General features: G+C 40.2%; 4 protein-coding genes across 4 annotated transcripts; 1 reads left to right on the forward strand and 3 right to left on the reverse strand.

The window, feature by feature from the left end:
• Positions 1-7,921: 7,921 nt before the first annotated feature.
• Positions 7,922-8,568, reverse strand: CGCA056_v014133 (uncharacterized protein; the record flags this gene model as incomplete). Its single annotated transcript, XM_037329375.1, has 3 exons — positions 7,922-7,926; positions 7,983-8,303; positions 8,427-8,568. 3 exons carry the CDS (start codon positions 8,566-8,568, stop codon positions 7,922-7,924), a joined length of 468 nt encoding a protein of 155 aa, XP_037172404.1.
• Positions 8,569-11,496: 2,928 nt separating this feature from the next.
• Positions 11,497-12,627, reverse strand: aes1-2 (Acetylesterase; the record flags this gene model as incomplete). Its single annotated transcript, XM_037329376.1, has 3 exons — positions 11,497-11,650; positions 11,707-12,423; positions 12,500-12,627. The coding sequence occupies 3 exons, from the start codon at positions 12,625-12,627 to the stop codon at positions 11,497-11,499; spliced, it is 999 nt and encodes a 332-aa protein (XP_037172401.1).
• A 1,277-nt stretch (positions 12,628-13,904) lies between these two features.
• On the forward strand, positions 13,905-14,456 carry CGCA056_v014135 (uncharacterized protein; the record flags this gene model as incomplete). The annotated part of the gene is made up of 5 exons (XM_037329377.1): positions 13,905-14,036; positions 14,090-14,107; positions 14,176-14,325; positions 14,387-14,398; positions 14,451-14,456. The coding sequence occupies 5 exons, from the start codon at positions 13,905-13,907 to the stop codon at positions 14,454-14,456; spliced, it is 318 nt and encodes a 105-aa protein (XP_037172402.1).
• A 1,001-nt stretch (positions 14,457-15,457) lies between these two features.
• Positions 15,458-17,223, reverse strand: CGCA056_v014136 (uncharacterized protein; the record flags this gene model as incomplete). The annotated part of the gene is made up of 3 exons (XM_037329378.1): positions 15,458-16,122; positions 16,172-16,253; positions 16,306-17,223. The coding sequence occupies 3 exons, from the start codon at positions 17,221-17,223 to the stop codon at positions 15,458-15,460; spliced, it is 1,665 nt and encodes a 554-aa protein (XP_037172399.1).
• Between the last annotated feature and the right edge of the window lie 2,861 nt (positions 17,224-20,084).

Below are 20,084 nucleotides of genomic sequence, written 5' to 3' on the forward strand. Positions count from 1 at the left end.
TTAGTTTTAAATTAAAATTATTACAAACTCTCAAAACTCTGCTTTTTTCTATATATCCTCTAAATCTTTTATATATTAAAAAGAGGAAAACTTAATTAATTTTATTTTATATATTTGATTTATTTCTTAGCTTTTACTTTATATTTTCTATTTTCCTAGCTAATAATTAGTTTTTCTATTAATTCTTTTTTAACTTAAATATAATTATAATTTTCTTTTAGATCTATTCTATTTATTATATATTAAATACAGTTTATCTTTTTAATATAATTAGAATTAAAAAGATATTTTAAAGCTATATAGTTTAAGCTATATTTTTAATTAGGTTATTTTAAATAATAAAATACTATTTTAAAATTAAGTTATTAAATCTATTAGCTTTAAATAGCTCAAGCCTTTTAAGTTTTCTCTTAGATTTCTTGTAATAAAACTCTTTTTATTTATTTTCTATTTTAACTTATATATCTTTAATTTTATTTAATTCTTACTTTATATAATTCTTTTTTTTTTAATATTAATAATAAAACTTATAAAATCAAAGTGATTGTAATACATTATATATTTTATTTTATTAATTTTCTTTTTAAAATTTAGGTTTTGTATTTTAATTTTAATTAAATTTTAAATAATTAAAGCTAAATTAAATATAACCTCTTTAAAACTTAAGTTTTTTATTAAATTCTTATTATTTACTGTTTAACGTTTTTAGCTAATTCTTAAACCTAAATTTGGGTTTTAGTTTTAAGTTTTTAATTAAATTATTATAGAGGCTAAAATCTTTAATAATAAGCTTAACTTAATAATTAAAAAGGTTTTCATCACAATCTAAGTTAGCTTTTTAAGCTTTGATAACAATTTCTAAATATAAAGTCTTAATATTAAAAATAGTTTTTTAGATACTATATTTAATACAATTTATAATATAAAAGCTATACTTCTATGAATCCTCTTTTAATTTAATCTAAAGTTATAAAATATTAAAAAAGTATAATTAATAAGCTTCTAAATCTCTATTAATATTTTATAAATCTTATATTAATTATAAACTAATTTAACTATAATCTTAAAAAAGGTTTCTAAATTATTTAAATTATTATGAATAATTTTTATATTATCTGAATAGAAATATAAACTCTTTTGTAATTAATAATTAAGTTTATTTATTTTCTTCTATTATTATATTATAAAAAGATAATAAAACTATATAAAATAAGCTTATTAGCTAAAATATTATAATACTTTGTTCTAACGTTATTATAAAAAGAAATTTAAATAATGAAAGTTTTTGTATATTTCTTTTAATAATATTAAATACTACAAATAATAGATAGAGAAGAAAAGAATAGTTAATATAATTTAGTAATGAGAAATATAAGATATAGTTATAAATTATTTAGTTAAGCTTATAATTATATATTTTTAAAAAGAAAATTAACATTTATAGCTTTAAAGAAAGTGAGGTTTATTTTATAATTTAATTATAAAATATATAAAATTAAACGCCTTTTTTATAAAGAATAATATTTTAATTAACATATCTATTTTACTTTTATTATTGAAACTTAAATAAATATTCTTTTTAGTTTAGTTAATTTTAAATTTATAATAAAAAGCTTTTTAAACTATTCTTTTTTATTTTATTAATAGATTACTATAGTAAATAAGGTTTTAAGTTATTATAATTATTATTTTAGCATTAATTAATCTTTTAATTAAATATAAAAAGGTACATCTCTTTTATTTAGCTATATCTGGTTTTTTAAATATATTCTTTCTTATAATCTTTAGCTTAATTAACGCTTTGTAATAATAATTAGATTATTTTTAAATAAGATAATTATAGATAACATACTTTACCAGTCAGCCGCGCATATCAGTCAGCCGCGCACTTTTCCTCATCTTTTAAACATCATATAAGTTTTTACAACCAGAACATAGAAAATCAATTAGCTCTCGTCAGCATCTGATTCACTAGATGATGTAAGGGGCTGGCCCCTAGGCTTGTTCAACGTAGAGGTGCCGTCGATTGACTATTCTAAGCTGAAGAAGGAAGAAAGGACTTTACAAGAGTAGGCACCTAACAGCGGTGAAGCAGGCCGGGTTAGGCGGCGTACTGCGGCAGAATAGTGGGTCCAACGGAGCTGGATCTCGGTAACTGCTCCGGCGAAGCCGGGGATATCAATCTGGGCTCTAGCCTGTGACAATAGCTACTAAAACAGCAAAAAACCTTAAAACTTTAAATATTATAACTATAAAAAGATAAGATATGTTACTAAAAGCTATAGATAACTTAAAAAGCTTAACTAAAGATTAGTTTTAAAATAAACTAAATAAGCTAATATAATAGCTAAAATCCCCTATATATCCCTCTTATAGATTAGATACTATAATAAGGATAATATTATATATATAGAATCTAAAGAAATATTAAGATACTATTCTATAAACCTTAATAAAGGATAATTAAGATATAGTGATATAATTAAATTTAAGAACATACATAAAGAAATTAAATAAGAATATAAAGCTAAAACCTTCATAATAGCTTTTAAAGCTAATAGTAAGATAATTAGAAAAACTATTAAATAACTTAATAAAATACTTTAGGTATAATAACTTAAACTTATTAATATATTAGCTTTATAAATCACTAACAAATACGGTTAGGTTATTTATAACAATCTTAGCTTAAACCCTATAAGCTATAATAAAGAAATATAATAAATAATTTAGGATTTAAAGGCTTAAGTCTCATAAAAAATGAATTAAATTTGTTAATATAAAGTAAGATACTAAAGTTAATAGGAATTAAATAACTATAACTATCTAGTATTAATAAACTAGTGCTTTAACTATATATATAGAACAATATAGATATATTTATAAGAACTCTACTAGAATTAAATAAACTAACTAAAACATTAATAAATAAGTTAAAAGAGGATTAAATAAAGAACCTAAATATTAAAATAACTTTTAGATTAAGTAATAAATACCTAGTCCTACTAATAATTAGACTTTTAGAGAAAAAGAAAGTTTACCTTATAATTTAGATAAACTTTATAATATTATGTATTAATATACTTATGTAGAGATTACTTATAGATTTACTTTTAGTATAAGTAATATTAGCTTTATAGAGAAATCTAATAGTAAAAAAGAAACTTAATAACTTATTTAATACTAAATAATTAATATAAACTATAATAACTAATAAAAATATTTCTATAAAGCTTCTATTAATTTAAGAGATCAAGACTATATTTTAAAACTTTATATAGAAGATTATTTAATTTTAAGAAGTGATTATTAATATTTTTAAACTTTTTAAATTTTAATGCTTTTTTAATAGATATAAAGAATACTTTAGAGATAAATATAGATATTAGTTCTATTTTAGAAGATATAATAAACACTTTATTTGAGATATTTATACTACCTCTATTATAATTAGATAGATTATAACTATATTTAATAGTAATTTAGTAATCTTTAGCTTAAACTTTTAGTATTTTATAAAATATTAGTATAATAATATTATAAAATAAGAAGCATATTGAAAAAAATAAATGCTTTATATATATAACTTAAAAATCTACAGCTTATAGGCTTCTATAAAAAGATTTAACCTCCTAAAAATATATTTCTAAAAGCACTACTTTATAAAAGCATAATACGAAACAAAATAGATTACTTATTCTAAATAACTAAAATAGTTAAAAAGCTAAATTTACTTATGAACTGAGGATTAAAATAGATAATAATAACAAAGTCTATATATTTAGCGTCTTTAGACTAAAGAATATATTTATAATTTATAATAATAATTAACAATAATATTATAATTATATTAATAGGTAGTAAATAAAAAAGAATTGTGTATTATTTTAAATAGTGAATAGGTTTTAATTATTAGAATAAAGAAAGAAATGTATATATTAATTTAATAATATAGAAAGAGAATAAGTTTAATATAAAAAAGGAAGTATTAAAAATAAAAGCATACTTCTTAAAATAAGCTATTTAAATTAAAATAAATAACTTTAATTTAATATTACTAAACTTAATATATATAATATTATATTAAGAATACTATAGCTTAAAAAGAATAACCTATAGATAAATTAGAGAATAAACTAACTTTATTAGAATAATAATAATTTAATCTTTAAATAGCTTTATAAAATCTAAGCTTTGAATAGATTTACTAAATAAAAAGTAGTAAATAATATATTTACTATTTTAAAATAAGAAAAGCTATATTATATTTACTAAAAATAATAAATCTTAACTAAGAGAATAATCTATTTCTATTTATTTTAGAAACATAAAATTTATAAAAGGCTCTTTATAGCTAAACTAGAAACTAAACTACTTAAATACATAAAGTTTAATTATAAAATCCTTATTAAAAAGGGAACAAAACCTAAATTTAATAAAACTTATAAACTTAACTTAGTAGAAATAGAAGCTTTTAATAATTACCTTAATAAAAACTTTAAAAAACTGCTTTCTAAAAGATTAAAAACTATATTATTAGTAAATTAGTCTTAATAATTCCTATTTTAAAACGATAATTTAAACTCAAAATAGATATTTTAAACTTTACTTTTAGAGCTTAATTTTCTTAGAGAGATTTAGAAAGATAACTATATTTTTATACTTCTTTCTCTTGTAAACTTTATGTATTAAAACTTTATTAATTTATATATAATAAAGAACTTATAATAATTATAAAAGCTTTTAAAGAATAATAACTTAAGCTTTTAGGAATAGTTTATAAAATATTTATATATACTAAATATACAAACTTAATATATTTTATTATATTAAAAATGTTTAATAAATAATAAATTAAAATATTCGAATTCTTCTTAGAATTTAACTTCTAAATTATTTATTAAAAAGATTAAAGAACAGTAAAGTTAATATCTTTAGCTAATAACTAAACTATAACGTTTTAATATTAAAAAAAGCTTAAGTGATTTTTAAATAAAATAATAAAAGAGATTTTATACTTATTATAAGACTTCTAATAATAACTAGATAATCTATAGTTAACTTAATTAGTAAACTAAATAATAAAGCTATTATAAAGTTTTATAGTTTATTAGTATATAATTATTCAGGAATTATAAAGACCTAGAAATAATTATGATAATAATATAGAGAAAAAGCTACTAGAGAATATATCATAATAATAATTAAAAATTATAAAGTTTACTTAAAAAATAGATTAGCTTAATATGAACTTTATAGATTATTCTAACTTTAATTTATATTATAAATAACTTAATATTTTATATTTCATAATTTTATTATTAAGCTATTAAAGTTATACAAACTTTTAATAGAAGTCTATTTTAATAATATCTTTATTATTATTAGTAGAATTATAAAATATATCTATATTATTTTATATAAGGAAATAAATAATACTCAAGAAGTTCTTCATTATTTTTAAATATATTATTACTAATTATAGAATATTCAAGAAAATTATGTTAGATAAAGATAAAAATTTTATTTCTTAGTTTTAAAAATTAATTATATTATAATATAATATTAAATAAGTGATATTTATTATATTCCACTTATAGATTAATAGATAAATAGACAAGATTAATCCAATCTTTAAAACTTATCTCTATACTTATATTAATTATAACTAAAATAATTAAATAATACTTTTATTAATAGTTTAATTTATATATAATAATATAATTAGAAAAACTATTAAGAAATCTTTTTTCTATTTTAAATATAGATTTAAACTAAGTATTGATAGAGAACTTTATATTACTTTAGTACTATTAAGAATTACTATTATAATTAGATAAATTAAAGATAACTTATCTAAAATAATATTTAAAAACCTAAATTTGTATCATAATAGATAATATAATTTAGTAATAAATAAAAGATTAAAAGGCTAACTTTAAAGAAAAGAGATAATATTTATTTTACATAGTGAAATATTAAAGTAAAATAACTAAATAATAAACTAGATTTTAATAACTTAGACTTTTTAAAATCTTCTAAAAGGTTTTACTAGTTACCTATAAACTTAACCTATTTAATATAATAAAATATTTCTTAATATTTTATATTTTACTATTCAAACTAGTATTATAAGGATTCTAAAAAAATAATCTTATTATTATAAAAATAATAAACTAAAATATAAAGCTAAATGAATTATTAACTATTTTAAAAAATTAGAAAGATGTTGATATTTTATTAAGTAAGAAGGATATAGTTATAAAAATAATATATAAAAACTAACTAAAAGTATTATTAATATAAAAGATAAACTTATAACTTATTAGTAGTAATATTAAAAATAAAACATAACGCTAATAATATTAATAATATTACTTTTAATAAATACTACTAGTTATAAATATATTAGATATGTATATAAATATATTAGATTACTAATAGAAGTAGATAAACTATAATAAGAAAACTATTTATTTATTTAGAAATACTACAAAATAACTAAGACGTTTCTAATAAAAAGTTTAAAATAATAAGATCTTAATTAAATAAAGTATTTATATTTTAAACATTTTAAATATCTATTAATTATACTTTTAATATAAAATCTAATATATTCCTTAGAGACTTAATAATAACTATCTTGTTTTCTTTCTTAAATATTATTTATTTCTATTTTTATAATTACTCTAACTTTACTAATAATTTATTTAACTCTAAGCAAGCTTTTTAATAAGCTTTAGTTTTTTACTATAAAATAGCAGCTTCTTTTTATAAAACTTAGCCTGTTCTACTATTTTAGCTTTATTTAAATAATCTAATTCTATTACTAAATAATTCACTGTTTATTAAAGTTAATAAAGAACTATATAATATAATTGAGGAATTTATAAATATAAATTATATCTTTAGAAGTATTACAAAGAATATTTAGATAATAGTAAGTTATATAGATATTAAAATCTAGAAAAAGTAAATTATATATATTATATAAATAATAATTTAAATAAAGTATTTCGTTTTTAATATTTTTATTAGTAAATCAGAGAATTTAAAATAAATAATAATAAGTTAAAATATTAAGAGATTTTAATTTTTAAATATAACTTAATACAGTATTAATATTATAAGTAAATTAGAAAGTATAATTAATAAGTTTTTAATTTAAAACTAATAATCTATTTATATTAGGTTTTATAAAAATAAAACTTTTAAAGAGAGGACCTAATATTATAACTTATAAATAAAAACAATAGTTAAATAATCTACTTAGATATTAAATAGCTATAATAAAATACTTATATTATAGGATTATAAGAATAATAATAGACTTATTTAGAAGTAAAGAAACTATAATATAAATTATATAATAGTAAGGAATAAATATAGATAAAAGATCTATAATAAGCCTTTAGTAGATATTAAAATAAATGTTTATTTTACTCTAAAAAGAGTACTTATAGTAATAAAGAGAATAATACTCATAAATAATAGAACTATTTAGATAGAAAACCTATATATAGTATCATTTAAATCTTACTTAAAGTTAAACTTCTATAACTTTTTAGTAATTAACTTTATATTTATTTTTAAGATATCTTTAGCTTATTTTTATTATAGATACTCTATTAAGTCTAAGACTGATTATTTTAGCTTCTAAAGACTAATTTATAATAAGCTTATAATTATAACCTTAATATATTGTTACTATGTGTTAATCTCTAGCTTCTGTTAGTAGACCTTATTATTAGATAGCTAACTGTAATAATATACTTTATAAGTTAGCTATAGAGGTTACGCTATAACTTTTTATGTATTTCCCTATTAGAGTTATATAGTAGTTAATAAGGTGCGCCTCCAGGCGGCAAACTGCGAAGAAGAAAAGTAAGAAGGGAAGAAAGTGTCGGCGTTGTTGCTACTTCTAAGCTCTGGCATAGCGGTCTCTCCATCCTTGTCAGACGGTATTCCTTTCCTTCTCTTACGCCACAGAGCGAGTAATACTGCGCCTACTATTCTTGGCAGAGTAGCCCCGATCGCAATGCCTGCCTTCGCAGCCGGAGAAAGCCTACTCGAAGAGGAGGCGTCTTCATCATTGGTGCTCGAAGAATCGGACTCTGCGGCGGGGGCTGTCGATTCCGTCATGTCCATTACAGATGTTGTGGTTGATGGAGTGTTTGTCATTATCGCCGATGTTGCAGTTGACGGATCGGCTGTAGCTGTCATACTACTAGGCAGCGCCGTTTCGGAAGAGTCGAGGTAACCTTCTGTGACGCAGAATTCGGCGAAAATAGGCCAAATGTCACCTGGGCTTGTGAGCTCAATCATCCTTAGGTAGGTACTTGACCGACGAAATACAATGATCTTAGCTTGAAGAGCTAGTCATGTGGATGATAACTGACCTGAAAACTTTCGGTTGAATCGCTTACACTTGATTTCGACGCATGTCTTCATAACCGCACGCAGGACGTCATCCGTACTTTCAGCGCATATGCACTCATCAAGTCCCAGTTGACAGTTTGTCAAGGAATCGCCGCCAGTCACGAAGCAGTATTGCGCGCAGTATGGCATTTTGGTCCGCCATGTCGTTCCATTGACCGCGCTGGCAAAACGTATGGCTAACGCGGCGGTGAAAAGGAAGGCCTTCATTAGTGACGGAGTGATGACACTCAAGAGGTCTGATCCAGCTGAGCGTGTAGCTCAAGCATCAAGTTGCTGCAAGCAGATGCGCCAACAATGAGCATGAGCATAGACTAGGGGGCGAAAGAAACAAGAGACAGGAGGTACGAAGAGAGTGAGTCGAAATGGCGCTGTGCTGGGTATGTATCCTGGCGGGGGCCAAAGTTGTGGCCTGCTGCCTGGGGGCAAGAAACACGAGTGGGACGGGCGGTGCAGCCAACGGAACATGCATTTTTCCATGAGAATACAAGGATTCATTAGACCTATGAGACTTCAAGCAATCATAAGAATGTGGTCGTTCTTTTGTTTGGTCCGTTGGTCAGGTCTATTTTCAGGTTTCATGGAGTCCGCCTGCACATCGGGCCATTCAAACCCCGGTCCCAACGAGATGTCAACCACTAACTTGATTGCCCCGCCCAGTCCCGGAGTGTGATTTGAGTATGTGTTGGACGTGCCCAATGACAAGGTAGACATCTGTAGTGTGCTATTGAGCCTAAAATCTGCTTCTGGGACTCTTTGGAGCGGCGGAAACGTCCCTTGAGTCAACTGATCTAACACCAGAAATGCCTTCGGCAACTTGTCGAAAGAAATGGCCTTGGCTGTTATTTAGGCAACTTCTAGTTCACGATGTACCAAAACGAGATTGAGAAAGGGGCTGTTATTACAGTCCATTTGCGATTCGCAACCATCAGTCCCTTCAGATCACGAGATCCAGAATGCCTTCAGTCTCAATACGATATTGATGTGGACCACCACGCCCAACAACGATATTATGCCCCACCCTCTGCCGATTGGCTGCTATGCCTCTGTCTTAATAACCTTATACGCTCTCCTAAAGCAAGCTCGTCCTCTTGTATCTGTTTGAGTTGCTCCAAAGTCCGCCTCCTCTCCCGCAGGAGCTGCTCCTCGTGAAGCAAGTGCTCCAATTCAGCCGTGCTTGGAAGTGACGGCTCCGACGAGTTGGAGTTGATATGATCTCCAATCATGGGCTGTGCGATATTTGTGCCGCGTCCCAGCGCCGATGTCGACTGCGAAGTCACAGACATGACCTCAGGTGATGTCCCGCCTAGTTCAGCCGGAGGCCGGTCCTCACATCTCTCAATCTCCGGTCTAGGGGACGCACACGGGGTCCCGTCTAATTCAGCCATCACCTGTTGATTTGAAATTGTTTCGGAATCGGTTTTTTCGGCCTTTGGTGGTATTATGTATGAGTCCAACTCATGCCTGTTCGACTTGTCTCCGCTGCAGAGCTCTGGTATGGTGTGTTCCTCGTCGCTACCACTTGAGCTGGGCTTCCCCCTCTTTCGCCATAGGAATAGCAGAATAGCACCCAAAACGAATACGAGGGCAATTCCTATGCCGATTCCTGCTTTTGCTCCCGCTGACATTCCACCGGAAGAGGTACTAGTGTTATCGCCATCGCTCGTGGACGTGGGTTCGGCTGTGGATGTTGCTGATTGCGCCGGTGTCGCAGCTTGTGCCGTGAGCGAACCAGACTCTGTCGTCGGCGTGGAACTCGCTATACTGGTAGCATCTGCAGTGACACCGGGGTTTGTAAAGGAGGTAGTGAGTGTCGCGATGACGATCGGTGTTACAGTCACTGTTGAAGCCAGCGCCGTCTGGGAGGAATTGAGCCAGTCATTCGCGACGCAGTAGGCCCTCAAGGGGGGCCACACATCTAGGATTCAGCATCAATAAATCTTCCACATATGCGGGACAAGTAGTCGAGCTAGAGAGCATACCGTCGAATGTCGTTCCATCCTTGCAGTAGGTCCCCACGCAGCTTCCAAGTTGTGATCGCCGGGCATCCGTCACGACGATTCCGCAGGCGCATTCGGGATCGATTCTAATGTGACAAGTATCGGAAGGAGAGAGCCCCAAACAATTCCAGGAACATCTAGGAATGTCGAATTTGTCTTGGCCGAAGGCGAAGCGAATCACCGCCGCGGCCCTCATCGCGGACGGAGCAGCGAGAGCCTGTCCGTTAGATATACCGCAAAGGCCGATGAAGGCGGTAGAGATGGGGGCCGACAGGAGTACCAGACGGGATGGTGTGGAAGGGAGGGCTGGCGTCTGGGAGTCCCGATGGGCTTTCTGCTGAGTATGTACCTCACCTGCGGCCAAGTCAGTGGCCTGGGGCAGAAAAGGGTGACCAAGAAAGACAAGGCAACCAACCGATCAAGCACAACGCACGAAAGTGCGAGGTTATGACTGGGATGAGAGATTCTTGGGCCCAGCTAGATGTAATCAGTCTTGCCTTTGGCGTGTTGGTTGGGTCTGATTTCAGGCCTCGCGGGTTCGCAGCTACCAACGAGACATCCAGACCCCGGCTCCAACAGCTTGTCAACCATCAACTCATTTTTACAGCAAAGTAAGGACCCGTATAGCCCATAGGTAGACCAATTCACTGCTTTTCAAGTCGTCGCGTGCTAATTTCAGCTTCCCACTGCGCCCTGCTTGTGCATGGCCAAGTCCCTCGCCTGTGTCGCTGATCAGTCTTGATCCATGATCCACCCAGCATCTCCCACATTTGGTCATGTTAAACGAAGCATGGGACTGACTCTTCCTCTTATACGGCCACATCGCAGGCTAATTGATGAACGCCAATGTCGGGTCACCCAAAGGCGGGCTGCGTGGTCGCTTCCCGGGCCGAGACCTAGTCGACATGAAGTCTGGTCGTTTTTAAGCTTCAATCAAGCTTATTTTCGTGTCACCCACAGCCAAAGCATAATCCAATGACAAGCGCTGCATTCCTTTTTGTCCATACTTATGTACACATCTGTCAAAGTAACTACAAGAATCTCAATTTTTCTTTCAGCCTCAGCAAACGTTCGGTCCCGCAACCAACGCATCCGCAACTGTCTCCGCAACCGCATCGTGGATGGGATAGGTAGGGTGCAGGGTGTTCAGCCAAAAGTACTCATTCACAGGCACACCACAGCTCGCAACCAGAGTATCCTGCGCATCAGTACCACTATCCCAAAGTCAGCATCCCATCTCTCATCTCATCTCAGGATCAAAAGAACTTACTTCTCATACGCCTCACAATACGCCGTCGTGTTCTTCAACCCCGCCGTACTCGCAAACTTCCCGGGCTCCTCAATCGCCCCCTCAAACACCCCATTCGCATCCACAACCCACGCATTCACCCCCTCCCACGCCGTCGCGTTTTTCGCCATCGCGGCAATCTTGGTGTTGAAATCCGCCACGTCCTCCTTGCAAAGCTTCTGCGCGTCCGCGCTCTCCGCAGTCAGCATCGGCGTGCGGTCCACAGGCGGCACGCTCAACCACACAAAGTTCCGCCCGCCAGCCTCCCAGATCTCCTTGGCTAAGCCCTCATACACGCCGACGATCTTGTCGTTCAGCGGACCCGTCGAGTCGGCGCCGTTCCAGTACGAGTTGCCGATGTCGTTCACACCGATCCAGAAGGCGAAGACGGTATCTGCGCCAGTCCACGCGGGCGCCGTGCGCGCAGCGTACGACGCGTTGAAGAGCCCGGACACCTGGTCCTTGAGCGTGAGGACGGTGTCGGCGTACGGCTTGACCAGCGCCGCATCGACGGTCGCGCCGCCGTAGGCGAGGTTGTACGTGTACAGCAGCGAGGCGTTGTGCTTGACGGTGAGGTAGTCGACCCAGTTCGGCCCGTTGCACGAGGTCCAGCCGGGGTAAGACGGGTTGCCGAGCGGGTTGGCGGCGGAGGGCGCGGCGAGGGAGGTGTTGAAGCCTGTTTGGGAGTAGGAGTCGCCGCTGTGGTTTGCGAGGTCAGTATTCCGGGCAAGGATGTTTTACTATTGTTGCGTCTAAGAGATGGGGGCCGACTTACAAGACGAAAGCGTGCTTGATGCCGGCGAAGCCAGGCCACTCTGCCGTGGCGGTGCAAGCCCTCTTCTCCGTCGCGGCGGCACTCACGCCCGCGGCGAGCAGCCCTGTTGTCAAGATTTGAGATTTCATCGTGAACCCAGCACAATGAAACACGACCTCACAGAAACGAATGAATGTCTAAATAAAAACGAACGGCGTCCGATACGAAATCGATACGAAAAAACGAAAGAAGCCGGTGGGATGGGTGATAGGCTCAGGAAGATCGACAGGAAACCTGGGGGATTAATAAACGATGAAAGGAATATCACCAAGGGGGAAACGTTTAATCTACATCTCACGTCGCCCCAGATGGCGGCCCCCTCAATTTACACGGAAGCAAGCAATCGGGGGTACGGTGGGCTCCGGGGTGCTCGGACGGGCTCCGTTGGGAAAGGCGCCGGCATGGCGCTCCGAAGGAGGTTTCTTTTTTTCCCCTGGCAGGGTGGGTATGTCGGCTCCCTGCGTCTGCGAGCTGCATTCTCTATCCCAACCTCGCGGAGTTAAGCAGTCCTTTGAAAAATACGGCAATGATTGTCTCAACTTGCGAGAAGCTTTCTGTCAAGGGGGGTTCATCGCATCGTTCTCCCTCCCCGTCGTCCGAACAGGTGCCGATTGAACCGCACAGCGTGTGTGGGGTAGAGTGGTGAGGGTGGAGCGTTGAAGCAAAATAGGGTGAGGGTGGACTGGGATGAGACGGGACGGAAATTGGACGTCACGTTCGCGGAGGGGAGGTCTCCGTTTTGGGCGCTGGGCTTTGCTGCCGGGCGGTGACTGGGGAGATGGTCGTCCTTGAGGTGTTGATCATGTTGCGGCCTTCATCTTTGGGGTTTTGGATCTTTTGACACCAACAAGTGAGCACTTGCAACAACCGGTTTGACAACTCTTGCTTCCGGATCAACTCCGGGAGACAACATGCACGGTGTTGGTGCTTTCAGGGGACAGGCTACTACTCCGTGTTCAGAGCCTGAATACCGCAACCTCTTCATCATGTTCCTGCCAGTCGCTCAGTCTACTCATAGTGATAGCAACTTATTTGTGTTTTGCCCTGCAACAAAGCATGCATACATCTTCGGCGAATATTTCTTCAAGTGATTTTTACAGAAGCTACGGGCGCGCCGCGTGATCTGCAAACATGAACCCTGCCACAACATGAATCAGGGCTGTGCTGTGCCTAACTATGACAAAGTCTAGGTGATTAACCAAGAAAGTAAAATATAGAAATAGTATTGTGATGTGCTCGCAACTAAGTCCGGTTGCTATATTTAAAAGTCTGCTCTAGACATAAGATCTGAGGTTTCTTAACCTTCTGAGTTGCGCAACTCCCCCTCCTGATCTCTCTTACCCTCAAAACACCTCGAGCTCACAAGATGTCCATCCGCGCAATCTCATTCATCATGTACCTAGGCGCATTGGCCGTCGTCCGCGGCCAATGGAATAACCCAAACATGTACTGCAACTACGGCACCGACCAGGTCCCTCAACTCAACGATTGTGGAAACGTAAGTCCCTCATTCCAAAGCTCTCTACAACGTCGCGCTAACTTATTGTCTAGGGTCAAAATGTCTACTGCGTACGACTCACAAATCCCAGCCCAATCTGAGCTGGAAACGAAGTTTAGATCACTGATCGAAGTCGCAGTGCATGTATCCCGACTGGATCACCGAGGACCCCGGTCTCGCCGCCGGTTTCCCCGTCCACCGCCAATGCACCACCGTGACAGGAACCTGCACCGTGACCGACAGCAACGGAAACGTGGTTAAGAGCAAGGGTGGAGGCGATGCTCCCGGTGTAAGTCCAAACTTCAAGGTTCTCTCTATGGTTCGAACAATTGCTGACTTTTGACTTCTAGTTTGGTGCTTGCGTAAGATCTCCCACCCAGACTTCTCGCCATGCAACTGCTGATGATAAATTAGTGCTAAATTGTCAGCGTGATGTCGCACCTCGGCTCTGTCCACCAACGGCTCTGGAGGCGATACGAACAAGGTTCCTAGAGCGGAAAATATGAGAGAGGTGATAGAGCTTCAGAAAGTCGGCCGTAGTAGCTCTCAGCGACGGCAACAGTGTCAAGAGTCGCATAGAGGACAAGGATACCCTCATGTTTCTACTAGAGAATTGCGTTGCCAGAGTTGCAGCAATACGGATAAGGAAACTAGAGAAGAAATGAGAAACAGTAGCGACGTGAATGTATGACAAGAAGGTCTTTTGAGGTCAAATATTATCCCACCGGGTGCGACTAAACAACCCTACCTTGTGCCTCCAGTTAATCTGCATTGATTGGCTACATCTCCGCACGCCATGTACTTACTGTAGGTCCGCTAGGACAGGTACGCTGCGTCTCATGTGAGACCGAATCTCACCTGAGATGTGCCGGAACTCAAGTGAAATCTCACTCAAGGTTCGGTCTCAGCAAAATCGCTCACAATCGATGTCTCTTTAAGCAAGAAGTGAAGTTTAAAATCGTAAATTCATTATAAGACGTGTAAGAAAGAGGTCTTCATCCACCTGGACGAAGCGAAAAGCCCGTCAGGCCTTCCCTCAATCGCAACCGCCCGTGCGTCGGTTCGCCGCCAAAAGTTCCATACTCGTAAACATGTATCCTATTCAAAATTCCAAACCCATTGTCCTTTTTTTCTATAGGGTAATAATAGGAGTATGATATCGCCATGCCAGATCCCAGATTCCGGTATAAATAAATGCAACAAAAATGGTCCGTCTCTTCATAGATGAGGTCTGTAGCTCGTCTTGTGTGATATTCATACAATTTGCGTCGGCCGCGAAGCAGCGAGGCGGTGAGTGGCGCCCTTACGTGAGGGTCGCCAGCATGGCGCGCATGAGCTTCGGGGGAGGACCTGTTGAAGAGACCATTGTCAGTCCACATGTTTTGCGACAAGACGCCGGTGTACAACAGATGACGCGCACCTTAGTAGTACTTTGGTACGCTGATGGCCATCCTACCTTTCTTGTCCTTCTCAATCCGCACCCCGCGTCGCGGCTCCTCCACCTTCTCGACCTTCTCCTCGAAGAGCACGACGGCTCCGTCGGGCATCTGCTCCGCGCGGACGAGCTCACGGCCGTGGGAGTGAGCGCGGCCGTGTTTGCGTGCGTGCAGCTCGGCCTCGAGGGCCTTGATCTCGCTGCGGATGTTCTTGCGGGAGCGAGAGCGGGAGCGGCTGCGCCGGCGCTCGGCGATGGCCATGGGTCCGATGGGGATTTCCTCGCTGATTTCACGGCGCTCGTAGACGGTGCCGGTCGTGCCTGAGGTCGTCGTAGTGTACGAGCGGGCAGGTGAGACGTCACGAACGATCGTTGTCTTCTTCCTCTCATAAACCTCCTCGACGGGGGCTGGGGGTGGTGGCGGCGGCGCCTCAACAACCACGGGGGCGGGCGGCGGCGGTGCTGGAGCAGCGATCACCGTGGGAGGCGCGCTAGGTGCTACTACAACGGGGGGTGGTGGGGGAGGAGCGTGGACAGAGGCGGGCGGAGGCGGCGGGAGCGCGGCCACGGGCGGGGGAATGGTGTAAATCTCCTCGTGGCGCTCCTCGATTCTGCCAGCGGAAGAGCGAGCTGCGGCAATTTCCATCTCACCTACATCATGTCAGAAAGATGCAACGAACTTTGAAATGAGGCTACTGACTCTGCTTGTACTCCTCACTCAACTTGAGGAGCTCATCGATGTTGTCCTGGCCGAGGGCCTTGAGAACGATGACGGTATTACCCTGCAGGCGTTAGTCGGCTGTTTGATGCGGTGAGCGGCACAAAGAAACTCACCTCCTCAAGGTAGGGGTATCCCAAGTCGATGAGGGCCCTCTTGGAAACGAGGCGGGCAGGAATACGAGTCTTGCCCTTCTTCGGGTACTCGCTGCGGATGGTCGTGGCACCGCTCGTGCTGGTCGACCTGCTTGAGGTGCTGCTGGACCTGGAGCTGCTTCTATGCGACTTTGTCCTGGTGGATCTCGAGACCTTGGACTCTCTGCTGCGGTCTCTGCGTCTGCGCGACCGTACGACCTCGCGCTCCTTCACTCGCTCGGGCATGTCCCTGTATTCCTCATCGCCGTAAAATCCTGGCTCGGCAATCTGGATTTCCTCGTAGCGCTGGGAAGGTGCAGAAGCGAGCTGACGGCTGCGGGGCAGCGGGATGGGGACGTAAGGCGGCGCCCTGTAGTCCTCGCGGCGGATGTCTTCTCTGCGGACAGGAACCGGATACTCCTCACGGCGCTCCTCCCAGAAGCGAGGGAGGGGTTTGCGGTCGTAAGTGTCGAGGGATGATTGACGGCGGACCATGGTCGGGCGGCGGATGGGAGAAGGGCTGCGGCGCTCTCTTTCAAGGTGCAGACGACGATCGAATTCGCGATCAAAAGGCTCACCACGGCGAGGTCCAGGTCCAGGGGGTCCAGGGGGTCCAGGGGGTCCAGGGGGCCCAGGAGCGTAACGATCCTCTTCATAGTAGCGGCGGTCCCGAACGATTTCCTCGTCGTAGCCGCCGCGGCGGGATCCACGTTCGCTACGGTCGTAACGCTCATCGGAGTGTTCCCTGCCACGGCGAGGGGGCGGGTAATCTCTGTAGTCGTCGCGCTCCTCGAAGCGGCTGCGTTCATCGAAAAAGCGGCGGTCGTCTCCGTAGTTGCGGTCACGCTCCCGCTCGTACATGAAGCGGTCGCGGTCCCAGCGTTCAGCGCGGCCGGCCATTGTGGGCAGTTGAAACGTATGTATGGGTGGATTTGGAGACGAAATAAAGTCGGGTTAGGGTATCACAAAATTCGCAGAAAAAACGTGGTTGTCGCTAGAGGAGGACCGGGTGTTTACTGACGGTGTCCTTTAGGCGGTGGAATGGTCGGGTGATGGCAGAAGTTCGTGGTGGTGAATCCGGGAGAAATGCTGAGTGTTCGTTTTGCGGGATCCCAGATTTCAGAGCGATGACGACACTTCAAAAGGGAAAGAGCGAGAGAAGAGGGGGAAAAGCGGGATTATGTGTGCTGTGCTGCGTAGTGGTGGAATGTTCCCTCTAACGCGAGCGAGCCGGGCCAATAGCGCTGGTAGTGTCGGTGAAGACCGTTGACCCGCCTTGTTCAGTGGTCCAGTGTGGGTATGGATTGGATAATAGAATAGTGTACCGCCCTGCGTTGCGTGGCGTGCGAGTACCGTAGTTGCTTTAAGGCCAAGGGTCCAGATGCTGCGACACTGTAACAGTGGCAGTGCGAGTTTCCGGCGATGAGCGAGAGGCGCGGGGGGAGGCAGAGAGACCCCTTTGGCTGGCTGAGCCGATGACCGACGAGCGATGGGGCTCGATAACGGGTGATGTGATGCAAGACCGACGGGACTGGCTGGATGACTGGGTGTTCCAGCAAGAGTCGCCTCGTGTGGTGGTAGACGTGAGTGGTAGCCGGCCTATGAGAAGTCGATGCAAGGCCAGGAAAGCCCACGAGTATGCCAGCTGACCTCACCGAACTGGACCTGTGACCTAGACCCGATGATGGACGGTCCTGGGTCTCGACACTGCTCCCTCGTACTGGACGACAAGAGCTTTCGAACTGCTGCTGTTGCTGTTGCTGCTGCTACTGCTGCTCCTGGGGGGGAGAGATGACAGCCTTATGGTCGCTTTAAGGGTCCTTGAGAGAAGAGATCATTCGAGAAAAAGAAGGGGGCTGGGCGAGCTGAAGCGTTTTTGTAATTGTAGATTTAGTCTTTGGGCACGACGGAGATTCTTGGTGGAGAGCCAAAGCAGGCTTTTTGACGACGGAAGCCGGGGCAGGGGCTGCTTTGGAAAATCGACGCCGGTGGCAGCGGGGAGGATGGTGGGTGTTGGTGATGCCTCGTTGAAGCGATGATCCCGGCTCGTCTGGCGTCTGGCGTCTGGATGGTGCAACTTGGTGGTGGGAAGAACGGGTGGTAGGGCAGAGATGCCGGCTGTTAGAGCTGCCAACGAGGGATGGACCGTTGCTCTCCCGCATGCCGCAAACAGACACCAATTAGGATGCGAATCTGCGTCCGAACTCGAGAAGCAAAGCCTGTTTCATCGTCAGACAAGCTCCGGTTCGTGAAATGCCATCACCGCACAGAGGGGCAGTGATTGCCGGGCTTTAACAGTAGCCATCAGCGCCATATCGAGCCGTTGCGACCGTCGTCCAAACTTGGTGGGAAGTCGGGGGCTGCAGCAACAAGGCTACTCCTTGCAGACAGCAGCCCACCAAGGCCCGTGTCGTTGCCTTTCGCTTCCATTCCAGCCTTTGACCATTCCAGACCCGGTCCATCGCGTCCTTTAGCCTCAGTTGGTTAACCCGCTTTTGTTCGCGATTCGAACCTGACAGTCGCCGCTTGGGCAGCCATCGACGGGGAAAGAGACTGAAATGAGGGTGAAATCTTCGCCCATCGCCCCCGGGTGATCCATGGACCACGACCCCGTTGTTGGGCTTGAACAGATCGACGGAGAGTGGGGGATGCTGGGGATGCCGGTCGGCGGATGGATGGGCGGAAAGAGGTTAATTCTCTCGTTTGACGGCGGGTTTGGCGAGGGTGGGCTGTCAGTTGTCTCGTCTGGACTTTTGGACCGCGGGACGTCTCGTCCGTCGCCCTCAGCGTCTGCTTCTTTCTGGTGGCCTCGCAACGCGTCTCGTCGGTCCCTCAGTCCCTCCCCCCCTTTCGTGGCCTCTTCACCTCAGCCTCAACCGCGGAATGCTTCTCGACACTGGAATCTGTCGCGCTGTCGTCACAGTGCGGCCGCCTCACTGTTGCTGCAGCTGCGCCGGCCAGCGTGAGTTGTTGAGCTCTCTGGCGGGCGGGGATGGACTTGACCGCCACCATGCTCGATGACGTCGGGCACCGAGTCTGCCTCCAGTCAGTGCGCTGCGTCCATCGCCCAACCAGGCTACGGGCCCCCTACCAAGCAGCACGCAGGGCGGCAGCGTCTTAGCAGCGGCAGCGATAAGACCCGGGCAAGGGGGGTTTCTGAGGCGCCTGGGGACTTGGAAGCCGCAAGAAGGGCCTGAGGAAGCCCTGGGACGCGTAGGAGCCCTAGGTTGATTGCGAATCTCCACCGAGGAAGCGACGTTGTGTGCCCGATGGCGGCCCTATTGGACGACTGATCGCTCTTGGTGCCGGGGTGTTCCTATTCTAGGCGATGGTGTATTTGTGGCATTATGCTTGTGATTTTGGCATTGTCCTCGAGGTGTGGCCGTGTGCCATCGACGGTGGTGCAGGCTGTCAATTCCAAACTGATTCCAATCGGCTGGAACGGCTGATATGTGCGTCATGACTCTGTTGGCGATGGAATTAGAAGTGTGGATTGGATTGGAAAAGACACTGGACAAATGCCATTTGCGCGTAGGAAGAGAAGGAGAGGAGGAGAACCGATCTCGAATAAGCTTAGGTACCTCAGCGGACGACCGTGCAGTACGTACCTCGATGGTAGAAAAGCCGGGGTGTGTTATCTTTCTCGGCTATCTGCTTAGGTAATTGCGATAGCAGATAAGAACAGACTTGACTGGCGGGCACGTGGTTACGAGCCGACAGGGTGGATCCAGGCCTGGGCATTGATGGTGTCCACTGAGCGC

Source organism: Colletotrichum aenigma (assembly GCF_013390185.1).
Source record: "Colletotrichum aenigma strain Cg56 chromosome Unknown KSG_Cg56_contig10, whole genome shotgun sequence".
Classification (NCBI taxonomy): domain Eukaryota; kingdom Fungi; phylum Ascomycota; class Sordariomycetes; order Glomerellales; family Glomerellaceae; genus Colletotrichum; species Colletotrichum aenigma.